Raw genomic sequence first — 13,530 nt, 5'->3', positions numbered from 1 at the left:
GAAAGACAGAGAGAAAAGACAAACAGACAGACACTATATTTAGTCTAGAAATGGACAATACAACCAAGCAAATGTTGTAATCACAACATTTCCAGCCTTAACTTCTTTACATTTAGTCCTGTTTTCTTAAACTATATACACAATATTCCTGGTTGTCTGTGTGCTTTTCTTTATTGAATTATTTTCATTTTGCTTATGACTTTCAGATGTGTCAGTGTATTTGAAATGAAAACTGGCCTGTTTTTTAATGAAAAGTAATTAAAACATCTCTAAATGTCAAGGAGCTCTTTCTTTTCTCAGTCTCTTTCAGTATTTATTCTGTCTGTTTTTCATTCTGTCAGATTATCTCTCTTTCATTTTCTCTGCCATTTGACACCAGGGTCATTAACATGTCACGGCTTCTCTGGCTAATATGCAGAAATATTCGTAATTTATGCTAAACGTGTGCCTTTTATGCGAAATGATAATCGGAGACAGGGACATGAGTGGCTCTGTAATTAGCAAACATAAGAAATGTGGATTAGAATGAGATGATGTTGAGGTTGGTGAATGGGAGCTTGACTTTTTTCCACACACATAGTGAATTTGTCTGGGATGTCTTAATATGAATTATAATGCACATTATATATGCTTATAGTTTATTTAATATACAGTAACTGATGAATTAATATACTCATTCAAATGCATACACACATTTATGTGCACTTCTGCAATTATAATGACCATCGTTTTATTTTTCGTTATAATTATTCATTCCTCCAGGCATGTTAAGTAGAAAGGAAGGAAAGGAGATGCAAATAAAATAAATAAAAATAATGATATTGTATATTTGTAAATCTCAGAAAATGTGTCTGTTGACAGGCACAGAAAAAGCACTTTGCAGTTAATTTCATTGTTATCAAATATGCCATTTATTAAATATTACAGTTGGCCAAACAATATAATTTACATCATCCTTTCATGACCTTTTATATTATGACAACAACATTAAATATTTTCTCACAGCTGTTTCCAATGACTGTACCCATCTAGTCTAGTTTGTCACTGGTTTAAATTAACAACATCAGCGAATGTTACTAAAAACAAATTATATGATTTATATTTGTATATATGTGAATTCCCAAAGGATGTTTGAATCCGCTAGCGTTTATAGTGTTTAAAATGACTCGTGAGAGAGAGAGAGAGAGAGAGAGAGAGAGAGAGAGAGAGAGAGAGAGAGAGAGAAACTGGACTCTCAGCTGGAGTCTGGTAGAGCGCATGCGCAGTAAAGGATGAAGCTTCTCCGCTTTTTTTCGGCAGCTGGCGTGAGGTTCTGGAATTCCAACATGGCAGTAGATGTGGTCAGTAATTCTGTGGTGGTCAGTCTCTCCAGCCCTGACTTGGAAGCATTCCAGGACATCACCGACTCGGAGTAACCGCCATCCCCCGCTCTCAGCAGCACGGCTGGCCGCTGTCGCCGTTCTCAGGCGCGGAACAGGTAAATCTTTCACTTTGTTTGCGTCCACCAGCTGTCCGTTTGTACCGGAGAGGGAGAGAGAGGCCATGCCATGCACGGACAGCGCGCTCGGACACTCGGACACAGGCCCGAGAAAACAGCACGCAGTTTTTGTTCGGCGTGGCTCTTAATAGCATTAAATGATGGTAGTTTGAGCACTAGGCAAGAAGTTTTATTATTGGAGTAGAGTTCTATAATACGACAGCATTGATCCGTATGTGTGTTGTGTGTCCAGGCGAGAGTGACAGAGAGACACTCTTAACCATCAGCACAATTGAATATAATCTTACTTTATAAATCTCACTTTAGCTCTTATGGCTTCTGTTGTTTCCATTGCAAGGCTATTTACAAGACTAGGATATATACATTCCATTTAAATAATATTTAATAGCTATACTATAACTGCATTTCAGTAATTAAATAAAGATATAGAAAGAAATCACCTACACTGTTAAATCCTAATTCACAAGTTTATAAGCAAAATCTAGTTTAATCTACATTTAAATGGATTTTAAAGCACTTTTTTTTAAAAATAATGTTTGCAATAAATGTAACAATGAATATAAAATAGCCTATTATAATAATAAAAAAAAAAGCGTTAAATTCTATTTAACATTTTTTAGAGGGTAAATTGGGAAGTTAAACAAATAAATAGTCTAGCAATGACAATTAATTAGCATTTTCATAGGCTACTTATAGCTAATGGTACATTTATTTTCTTGCTGCATCATATATTCATCTCTCCTCTCTCTTTCTCCACAGTTTGGGGTTCCTGTCCGCCCGAAACACTGTTTGCATGCGGTGTGTCATTGATTCAACAATACGCGTTGTGGAAATCATTGAAGTGAACGTTTCACTCCTTTCTGTCTCTCTCCGTCACCTTGCTGATGTCAAGCAATATGATCAGCGGTGTATATGGTAGGTCATATCTCTGTTTTATTTGAAAATGCATGCAAATCTCTAGTAGATGATGTCATATATTCTTTATGAACCCGTTTGCTTCCTTCTTTAGGCTATTTGTTAGTCAGCGCCAATCATTTGTAGCGCATGCATTAGTATTTTGATTATTTGCTTTTCGCATTCTTTAGATAGGATAGCGGAGAAGTGACAGGAAAGTACAGGTCAAGGAGAGAGAGGGGATCGGGACATGACCCAAGCCGGATTTGAGTCGAATCGCAGACCCTACGAGAACAGCTCTCTTAAATAGCTATAAAATAAAACTACTTATTCAGTTTGAGAATATCCCGTGTATTCCCTGTTCTCTTGACTTTTTATTTATAGCCTATATTTTCATACTTAAACGTTTTTCCAATCTGTTCCTCCATTCGGATATCATTCATACTGGTCGTGCTAGACGCAGATTGCTTTTCAGTGCTATGATAGCATTTTCCTGGCCCGCGTCAGGGGAAGGAGAGTTGAGATTGGAGGTTACAGACCGCAATCATGCAGCGCTGTATCTCCAGTCGGGCGCGCGGGCAGAGCGACTGCTGCACGAGCGCGTAATAAATGCTCGCGCTGTGATGTGATTCTGGCGGGAAATCAGCCGTGAGCGCACAGTGGCGCGCTTAGTTAGATGTGCATAATTTGGACTCAGATGTATTGCAAAATGACAACACTTCATTTTCCAATATTCCAGTGTTCTCCTTGTCTCTCTTTGTCTGTCTCTCAGTCAGGTTGAGCAGATTGCTGTCGACTTGTCTGTATGACAAGTGGTTGTTTATCGGTCTGAAATGAATGTGGAGTCAGTCACACACACACTACACACAATAAATCACAAGTTTGATGGGCAGTGAATTAGAAATGGACAGTTAAACTACCATGTGCCTATTTCTTGTTATATTTTCACATGAGCCAACTGTTAGATCAATCTGTTTTGTGATATTGTCTTGTTTTATTGTCCTGCTTGTTAGTAAAGGTTTAGCTGTTCTTTTTTGGCCTACAAATATAGTGAAGCATGTCGAAAACAGAATTGTGAGGACATTTGAAGTGGTTCTCACTATTAAATGCTCATAAATTGACCAAATTATGTATTATTTGAATATAAATACATCAACAGGTTTGTGTGAGATTTACGGGTAGTGACTGTACATTGAGGCGGGAATGTCACCCCAAAAATCAGATATGACTAAATTGTGTGCAGAAATGGTGTCTCTTCTACTATTTTTCTTTCTTTTTCTTTATACCCTTAAATATCTTTGAATCCTTTAATTTCTTAATGTGCAAGACAGCTATGGCCTTGGTAGCGTAGGCTAGTATTTATCCTTATGAAAACTGTTGTCACACACACACACACTTTTCATGGTACCGTTTGAATTCTATCTCTGTAAAAAAAAAAATCGGCTTGTGTTGTAGTTGCACAGTGAGGAATTGAGTGTTATAGTTTACATGAGGGTGTCAACTTGAAGTCCAATGCTGATACTTGCTGCTTTTTTGTGCGGTTGTTTTCCCTATACACTTCCTGATGATGTAATTTAGGAACTGGCTTTTGTTAGTTAAACGGATATTGCAAAGGACTAACAGGATGGAATACAATATTGAGGACACTGAATAACCTATAAACTAATACTCGAGAAAATATGTTTTGTTTGAAACTTTTTAATTAGATAAACAAAAAACATGATGAAACATCTCAAACTTTAGAGAGAATAGAGGGCACCTTCCATCAAATAAAACTGACAGTTTTATTGCTTTATGGCCCTCAAAGCCCCGCCCCCTTTGACCGTGGGAATTTCCCACGCTAGCTCCTCCCACTTATGGGCTGTACAGTACACCGTGGGAATTTCCCACGCTAGCTCCTCCCACTTATGGGGTGTACATACACCGTGGGAAAATTGGATTTGTGTCACGCCTCCTTAGGGGTTGAACATCTGAAGCGTGGGAAAATTTCCCACGCTCAGTAGTTCTAAACAGTGTAAATTAAAACTTTTAAAGAAATGTACAATAAAGACATAGCCAGAGTGTGAGATCAGTGGTTTTTATTAAAGAAGACAGATGTACATTCATCACTTTCAAAACATCAATGAAATAAGTTAAAATTGCATTTTTCTCTAAAAGAGATATTAAAAAATGAGTTAGTGTTATTTAAAGATGTTAAAACATTAAAACAAGTTAAGAGTTTTTTAACTTTCAGACAGTATTTGTAAAACTTTTACATAAAACACAAACTAGTTTAAAAAGTGTTACGTTTTTACATACCCAGTTGTTAAAGACTCGGAGTTTAAAGATATATAAGTGGTTCGTTGTAGTGGAGCAAAGTGTAGAGCGTCCATTCAGTCCACAGGTCAGTCAGAAATAAAGCAGTCTGAGGCCTACAGAGAGACACACACAAACCCCGCCCCTAGCCCCGCCCCAACAGGTGTCACCGTGGGAAATTCCCACACCCCCCTTCAAGCTCCCAAATAGAAAACACGTCCGGTCAGCTCAGTAGCCAGACTTAAATGACCAAAGAAAACCGATGCAACGACCCGGAGAGACCACACCCCCTAACACGCCCCTCTCAAAGCTCATAGGTTGTGTAAAATTAAGACACACCTCTCAAATGTCATTGGATGATACAAATGACATCACTCATAGGAATCCCCCTACCACACCATCACAGTTAAGAGTTTAAAAAGCAGCGGAAACTTCAAGTGAAATACTACTTGTGGTTTTTTACAAATCAGATAAAGTAAAATGGCTATGGCGTCAGACCCCAAAACTCCCGAGAGAAGGATTACTGAGGCTATGGAGGATTTGACTTTAGCTCCACGAAAAAAACGAGAAACGCATGGGCCATGCTTAACGCGATTTCTTCACGAACCGTCAGATTCTGTGAAATATGCCTTCCGTTTATCTGGAGGACGTGCGTGTACGTATATTTATGACAAAATCAACATGGAGGTTAGATTAGTTAACGTGGATGACGATGAACGATTCACAACGAATACAACGGAGGACCCGGATTTAGTTTTTTCGGAGAGAGAGTGGGGTTTATTCTATACAAAAGTATGGCCAGATTTGAAAGACGGCGGGGATATGCCACTTTTCATTGCCGAATGGACAGCAATGACTTTGGGGACAAGGTATCGAATCCTCGCGGATCAAATCAACAAACATCCTGAAGATTATATCTATATCCTGTGCAGTGATTTTGGTAAGAATTTACCAGAATGCTCTTGGCCGGTGTCCGAGGAGGAACATCTAAAATTGTATGATCTGAAATTCATGTTTCAATGGAAGGATCTAGCGGTTGTGGAAGATATTTTTTCCAAGATCAATCAGCTTTTCCAATGGACCAGCGCGTATGAACGCTATAACAACATTAAAGTCAAACTTTTCCACCCTGAGTGGGCGACCCCCACCAGACGCGGAATTCACGTCACGCCCCCAACTGTGTACAGACATTTAAAGGGCCCTCTCTCCGGACTCTGACTCATTCACACGCATCATGTCTCAGGATACCGGTTCTCCTTCTACTTCATCTCAACTGCTTGGAGCTACTGATGGATTTACAAAAAATGGATTACCGACTATCACAAATGGATTACCTCAGAAAAACATCGAATGGATAAATCATTTTTGCACACAACTGGGATATCACAATCTGGCGTTCCTCAGAAACTATGGAGTTTCAACACCTGCCGCTGACGCTGAGACCCCAGACACAACCACCGATGAGACGGACGGATGTCTCGGGGACACAGGTCACAGGATTATCAAAGCTATTTTGGCTGTCATTCTGGAATTTTTGATAGACCAACAAATGAAGAAGAATTGTGACGGCTGCATGGTGGATCACCCATCGCAGACTAGACATACTTGTTTGTTTGAACCTTCTGCATATTATTTTTACGGATGCTTTGAAGAAATCAGTCTGAAGCTTCTCACCCCGGAGTTGAAAAACATATTAGCGCAGGCCTTGAGTCAGTACGGAGGCAGCCCGCATCTCCAGAGGATCCAAGGAGCTGTTGAGGCAATTTTATACGGCCTCAGAGATGAAATGTACATAGTGGAGCAATTATCTTCAATACGGGACAAGCTGATCGATGAATCTTGCGAGGAAATAATATACACGGCTGTGGATAAATGGAAACGAGCCGTGGCTGAAGATCCGGAGATCACACAGGTTTGAAAATGGGGAACTTCTGCTCTACCTCTTGGATTACAAAATATTTCTTTAAATCACGTGTTAAATATGGAATATCTAACCTGCTCCACAAGATTATCCAGAATAATTGGACTACAAACACCACCATAACTCGGGATGAAAAACGACTAATGGATTTAATGAATGCCGTGAGGGGATTATCGAACGAATGGAATCATATGGTAAAAATGTCTGTTACCAGTGAAAACACACCTTCTGCGGTTATCAAAAACATTCTCGAGCTGATGCCTGAGTGCCACGACTCTCTTAGAATAGGAGATATATTGTGTATTTGTACATATGTGGCTGATGTCTGCAGTTTGTTAAGTAATGAACATCCAGATGTATGTAATATTTTAGATTTTTTACTCGATTACATTTTGGAGAAGAATTTTGAAATATGTGCGAAATTTTATTTTTTGTTTTGTGTGATATAATTCACATTATAGATGTTTGTAACCTTCTACTTCTTACATTCTAATAAAAATGCTTGTGTAACTTTTATATGGTGAAATAAAAAATATCCTTTGTTTGTAAATGCTTGTGTAACTTTTATATGGTGAAATAAAAATATCCTTTGTTTGTAAATGCTTGTGTAACTTTTATATGATGAAATAAAAATATCTTTTGTTTGAAAATGCTTGTGTAACTTTTATATGGTGAAATAAAAATATCTTTTGTTTGAAAATGCTTGTGTAACTTTTATATGGTGAAATAAAAATATATTTTATTGTTTGAGAATGCTTGTGACTTTATATTGTGAAATAAAATAAAATACTGAACAAATTTGTAACTCGATTCATTATGACTGAAATCTCATAGCGTTAACATGGTAGAATTAATGAAAAAGATATACTACGACCCCAGCAATTCGGGTGCTCTCGGAGGTAGAGACAGATTAAAACAAGCTGTATTAGAACAACACGGTGTAAGATTATCCGATAAAGATGTGAGTGATTGGCTATCCAGCCAAGACACATACACGCTCCATCGAACCGCACCAATAAATTATAAGCGGAATCGTGTGGTTGTCTATGGGAAAGACCAGCAGTTTCAGGCCGATTTAGTAGATATGTCAGCCTACGCAAAAGAGAACGACAATATCAATTTTATTTTAACTATTATTGATATTTTCTCAAAATATGCCTGGACAAGGGTGTTGCGAAATAAATCAGCGTCCGAAGTAGCTAAAGCTTTTTTGTCAGTTTTGAGAGAGGGACGAATACCTATCAAGTTGCAGACAGATAAGGGCACAGAGTTTTTCAACAAGTCTTTTCAACAGATGATGAAAAAATATAATATAACACATTTTTCAACAGCTTCTGAATTAAAAGCGAGTGTGGTCGAAAGGTTTAATAAAACTTTAAAAGGACGAATGTGGAGGTATCTTACATCGATAAATTCCAGACGGTACTGTGATATTTTGCAAGATTTGACAGAGGGGTATAACTCCAGTTATCACAAGTCCATAAAAATGCGACCGTTGGATGTAAATAAAGAAAACGAATCCGTGGTATTCAACAATTTATACGGGAAAATGCGTAAAGAGACCCCCGTCTTTAAATTCTCAGTGGGAGACGTGGTCAGAATATCTAAAGTCCGGAATATATTTACCAAAGGCTATGAGCAGAACTATACCGAAGAATACTTTACTATAAGTGCGTGTATACCCCGAAATCCAGCCGTATACAGGATACAGGACTATGATGGAGAGATAATACAGGGGTTTTTTTACGAAAAAGAACTCCAAAAAATTATTGTGAGCAATGATAAATCGTTTAAAGTCGAAAAAATTCTCGATAAAAAGCGACGCGGAAAAACCATGTACGTTCTGGTGAAATGGTTTGGATGGCCATCAAAATTCAATAGTTGGGTTCATGAAAAGCAGGTGATGGATCTACAATCTCCCTTAAAACCCTAGGGAGAGTCGCTCACGTTCTCATTCAACCAAAAAACATCTGAGATGTCTGAGGAGGACGGATTCTACGTCACACTCCCGTGCAATGCATCCGGCCATGTTTACCCACAGAATACCATATCTAATTACAGAACCAGATTGGCAAAGGCAATACATTTAAAAGGAATATGGGAAGTGGCTCTGGTTGAGTTTCACTATCCAAAAACTTGGCATACTTTCAACGAGGAAGACGCTGGTTTTATTATTGAATGTGAACAATGCTTGAATGACGATGAACGTACCAAACTCCGGGGGGATCTTAATATTCAAACTTTCCGGAAAGCCTTAAAAATATCTACGAATCATAATAATATAAAATACGGCTATTTTGAGGATATTTCAGTATTACTCAAAGAGATAAACGCAACTCTTCCATCACGGGTTCAGCTCGGCTACGATAATATAAAGAATAAGATATTTCTGAAAGCAGCTCAGAGAGCATCACTAACGTTTTATGGTAAGCTAGCCGTTATTCTAGGATTAAAAACCGGTGTTCCTATAGAAAATGTAAACAGTTCGGATGAACACGAAGACGTGCGCACATACGCACCACATCAGGCTGATATTACTGGAGGATTTTACACTCTATTTGTATACATAGATATAATAGAATATCAAGCAGTCGGTGACGCGTATGTTCCATTATTAGAGACGATACATATTGAACCGATCACTAACAAAGCAGTGAGTGTCAGGTACGACAAGTCTCATTACGTCCGTCTTAATAAAAACAACATATCAGATATCGGCATCGAGATTAAAGACGATCAGAATAAAGACGTACGATTCACCTACGGAAAAGTTGTGACGAAGCTGCACTTTAGACCAGTGAGAAAACATTTGTTTTAAAAATGGCTTATCTCAATCCGTACCAGGATGACCCCCACCGTTACATATCATATTATCAGGCCCAAACAGGACATGGGATGCCGGGCTATGCCGGAAGCGGTGTTATGTATGGGGCCGGCTTTGCATCAGGGATCGGGGGTCTATTTCGTGGATTATATCGTATGGCGATACCGTTTCTAAGAAGGGGTTTCAGTATAGCAAAGCCACACATAAAAGCTGCGGCAAAAAATATAGTAAGTGATGTAGTTACCAGTGCCTTGTCAAAGTCATTTAATAATGATAACAGTGATCAGGGACAGAGGGGTCACGGTCTTATGGTCATGCGTAGAGGCTTAAGACCACCGGGGACCCGTATGAGGAGGGGGCGTGGTCACGGTATAAAGAAGACTAGACGCGTCACTAAGAAACGCCCAGTTGTAAAAAGCAGAGCAAGAAGCCGCACGAAGCGTGTGAAAAGATCTACAAGTTTGAAAAGACGAACCAACACTATCTTCTAAACCATGTCGTTGATTCATGCCATGTCAGACGAATGTATCAAATCAGAATTGGATATTTTTACCCTGCCTTTAACTCAAACAGCTATTGAGAAAAACACTTATGTGGAGATCCCTCCCGTGTCAGCGATTAATGATTCTTCTCCGATTGAATTTTTCATCGCAGGGACTGGTGAAGACTACACTGATCTGAATAACACATTGCTATACACTCGGGTTAAAATAACTCTGCCAGATGGAAATGATGTACCGCAAGGAGCTCCCGTGGCGCTGATTAATTACCCGGCTTCAACGATTTTCTCGCAGGTGGATGTTTCGTTAGGAGATCGGCTAGTGTCACAATCATCCAGCACGTATCCGTACAGGTGTATTTTGGAGATGCTCATTAATTATGGAAAAGATACCCTAGAGAATAACTTTTCAGCTGGACTGTTTTACAAAGATACCGCTGGTCATATGGATGCCACAGACCCGGCAGGTGCAAATGCAGGTTTAACAAAAAGGGCTGCGTTTACAGATGGGAGCAATGTTGTGGAGTTATTAGCCCCTATACACAGCGATATATTTTTTCAGCCGAAATTACTTTTGAACGGTGTAGATATTCGTATTCGTTTAACTAGAGCGAAAGACGCATTCTGCCTTATGCGCGGGGACGCGATCGATTATAAACTAAAAATAATCTCCGCTTCTCTCTTTATCAAAAGAGTGTCTGTCTCCCCTTCGGTGCGTTTGGGTCATGCTCAAGCTTTACTTTCGGCCACAGCCAAGTATGCTTTCGATAGAGTCTGTGTCAAGAATTTTAGTATTCCCGCTGGATCTCGCGTCTCAAATCATGAAAACCTCTTCCTCGGGACTTTACCAAAATCCATCATTATAGCATTGACGGATAATGATGCTTTTACTGGCTCCTTCGAAAAAAACCCATTTGCGTTCAAACATTTTAATCTTGAATATTTAAATCTCACCTCTGACGGCGCTCATGTCCCAAATCGGCCGTTTCAGCCACAATTTAATTTAGGAAATGCTGTAAGAGAATATTATCAGCTGGTTACCGCCACGGGGAGACATCTGAAGAACCAGTCTTTGGCCATAGACAGGGAGGATTTTCTCAACGGCTACACACTGTTTGCCTATAATCTTGCTCCTGATGAAGAGTGTTCGCAGCATGTGTCACTGATTAGATCAGGGAATATTAGGTTAGAAGCACGTTTTAGAGAGCCTCTACAAAACACAGTAAACATTTTGATTTACGCTACGTATGATGCTCTTCTTGAAATATCAAATCGGAGACAGGTGTTGGCAGAACACTACTAAACGACTTGAAATGAACACTGTGGAGCTAACTGGAATTATGGACAACATTACGTGTAATGTAAATTTTTTAGGAGTATACGCTAGCGATCATCTCCCCAAAGAACCGTTGATAGATCTTCCAGCTCTATTAATTTGTAATACGGATCGATCGGACGAACCGGGCCGCCATTGGTTAGCATTGTACATGGATCGAAACGGGGTCGGATGTTTTTTTGACAGCTTCGGGAATCCTCCGGATTCAGATTTTTTCCCTGCATCTATTCTCTACTTTCTAAAAAACAACTCTACCCAAGTTCATCATTCTACCAGACAAGTCCAAGATTTTACATCTGTCACCTGCGGGGAGCATTGTGTCTTTTTTCTGTATCATATTTCACGAGGTGTTAAGTATGAAGATATAATGAAATTTTACCATAACGATAATCTATTAAGAAATGATGTTATGGTCTCTCTTTTTGTGAAAAAAATAAAACCCATAGTCTGTGATAGTAAAAGATTTAAATGTATCCAGTGTGTACAGTCTGGTAAAATGTTCCAGTCTTATTAATTCCTGTGTAACGAATAAATAAAGAATATGTAATGAATAAACGACTCGTAATCAGGTGGATAATCTCGTTTTCTTTCTTTTATTTGACATCAAAACAATAACACAACATACATGGACGTTATATACAATATGTTGTGCAATAACATGGATAGATTAAAAAACTAAAACACAAATACACATAATGAAAATCTCACACATGATAATATTTTGTAAAAAAACAAACATAACAACCATTACATATAGTTGTTAAAAATTCATCCATTGTTCTGTATCTACGCTTGGGATGTTAAATAGGTTTTCATCAGAGGCGTGTGCGTGTGTGTGTGTGTGGCGTTTTTTCAAAGACTTAGTAGGTGCACTACCAAAGTCATCCACGTGTGTTTTCCTTTTAAGTGATTCAAGCAACCGTCTTACATTATGATTGGTTACAGTCGAATGAGGAATATTTAATGTTGCAAATGCATCCAGAAACTCGTACCAGCCGGCAGGGCGTCGATTGTCATGCATCATCCGTGGTGATGTTACGCTCTTTACCAGATCAAATATATGGGATCCGGGAATGATTCTCCCTTTATAGACAAATTCTCCATCAACAGTCCATGAAGACAAGTGTTTGGCTTTGGACATTTTATCCATAATATATTTTACATTTTTCAAGCTTCTCTGAGGAACGTTGTTTAAAACTTCTGAGAAGATTGGGTCATCACTGACGTCATCAATACTAACCTCGGGGGTGTGGGAGGGGCTAGGTGTCGCATGTTCCGGTAATGTAAGAGTTAGACTGTTACTTTCCATATCACCGTGTTTTACCACATTTAAGAATCGTTGTAAAACATTAGTGTAGAGCTTGGATTTTTCGTAAGTGTTCAAATCATGCCTCTGTAGTATATCTCTAATAGATGAATCCAAATCATTCTCCACAAACGCATGAATATTCTCACGAACCGGTGCAGTTCTTAGTCTATCCAACTGTTGTTTTGGCACTAGATACAATTTCTCGGTGTGTTGCATTTTTCTCTTCAGATTCAGTTTCTAGTTATGAGGCTAGTTATAAAGGGAAGTGCTACGCTGAGTAGGGGAAGCAGAAAACCGCCCTTTTGATTAATCATACGTCTCTTCCTGGTGATATTAATATTTTTATTTGCAACGTACTTTATCTCGTTTTTCCTTCTTTTTAAAGCCCCGTGCTGTTTCGCAGTTAGAGGGACCTTGCCATGCAGAATATTGAGAGCCAGTTCACATAGAGCTAATATTAGCTCATCGGGGGCTGAATGCAGAATAACACGTCTCTGCTTGGGTGAGCTCTTGTATAATAACTTTAAGAGATAGAGATTTCTGGAAAGCCTTGTGCTCATTTTCACCTCGGGACGTACACCACCGGGTAGTCTGACAGTAAATCCGTTCTGAGTCGGTATTTTTCTGGTGTCTGTGGTTTATAATCGATCAAAAAATAGCTGTAAGGCCGTTCGGTTGCATCTTGATACGCTTCGATAAAAAATTGTGCATTACGCGGAAACATTTGACGACCTAAAACGCCTATTTGTTGTTTATCTCGAGGATTTTTAAATATAATTAAATAATTTGTATTTAACCCGATTGTTCTGGTAGATTTACCCTGGAAAAACAGATTCTGTATTAATAGCAAACAGCTAATCTTCATGTGATGAACTAGGCGCGTAAACACATTTTCGACTTCAGCGTTAGAAGCAGCTTGAATCATAACATCATCCATGATGAGTATAGATGTTT

The 13,530-nt window shown here is 38.9% G+C and overlaps 1 protein-coding gene across 1 annotated transcript in view; it reads left to right on the top strand.

The window, feature by feature from the left end:
- The first annotated feature begins 1,281 nt into the window (after window positions 1-1,281).
- LOC309513763 (fidgetin) overlaps window positions 1,282-13,530 on the top strand; it is a 35,191-nt gene continuing 22,942 nt past the window's right edge. The window contains exons 1-2 of the mRNA XM_082189765.1: window positions 1,282-1,477; window positions 2,258-2,413. Coding sequence (XP_082045891.1) covers window positions 2,383-2,413 — 31 coding nt within the window. The 5' untranslated portion in view covers window positions 1,282-1,477; window positions 2,258-2,382. The remainder of the gene's footprint in view (window positions 1,478-2,257; window positions 2,414-13,530) is intronic.

This window comes from Leuciscus leuciscus (assembly GCF_965113295.1).
Source record: "Leuciscus leuciscus genome assembly, chromosome: 14".
NCBI classification, from domain to species: domain Eukaryota; kingdom Metazoa; phylum Chordata; class Actinopteri; order Cypriniformes; family Leuciscidae; genus Leuciscus; species Leuciscus leuciscus.
Note: the sequence above shows the minus strand (reverse complement) of the source record. Positions and strands in the feature narration are given on the sequence as shown.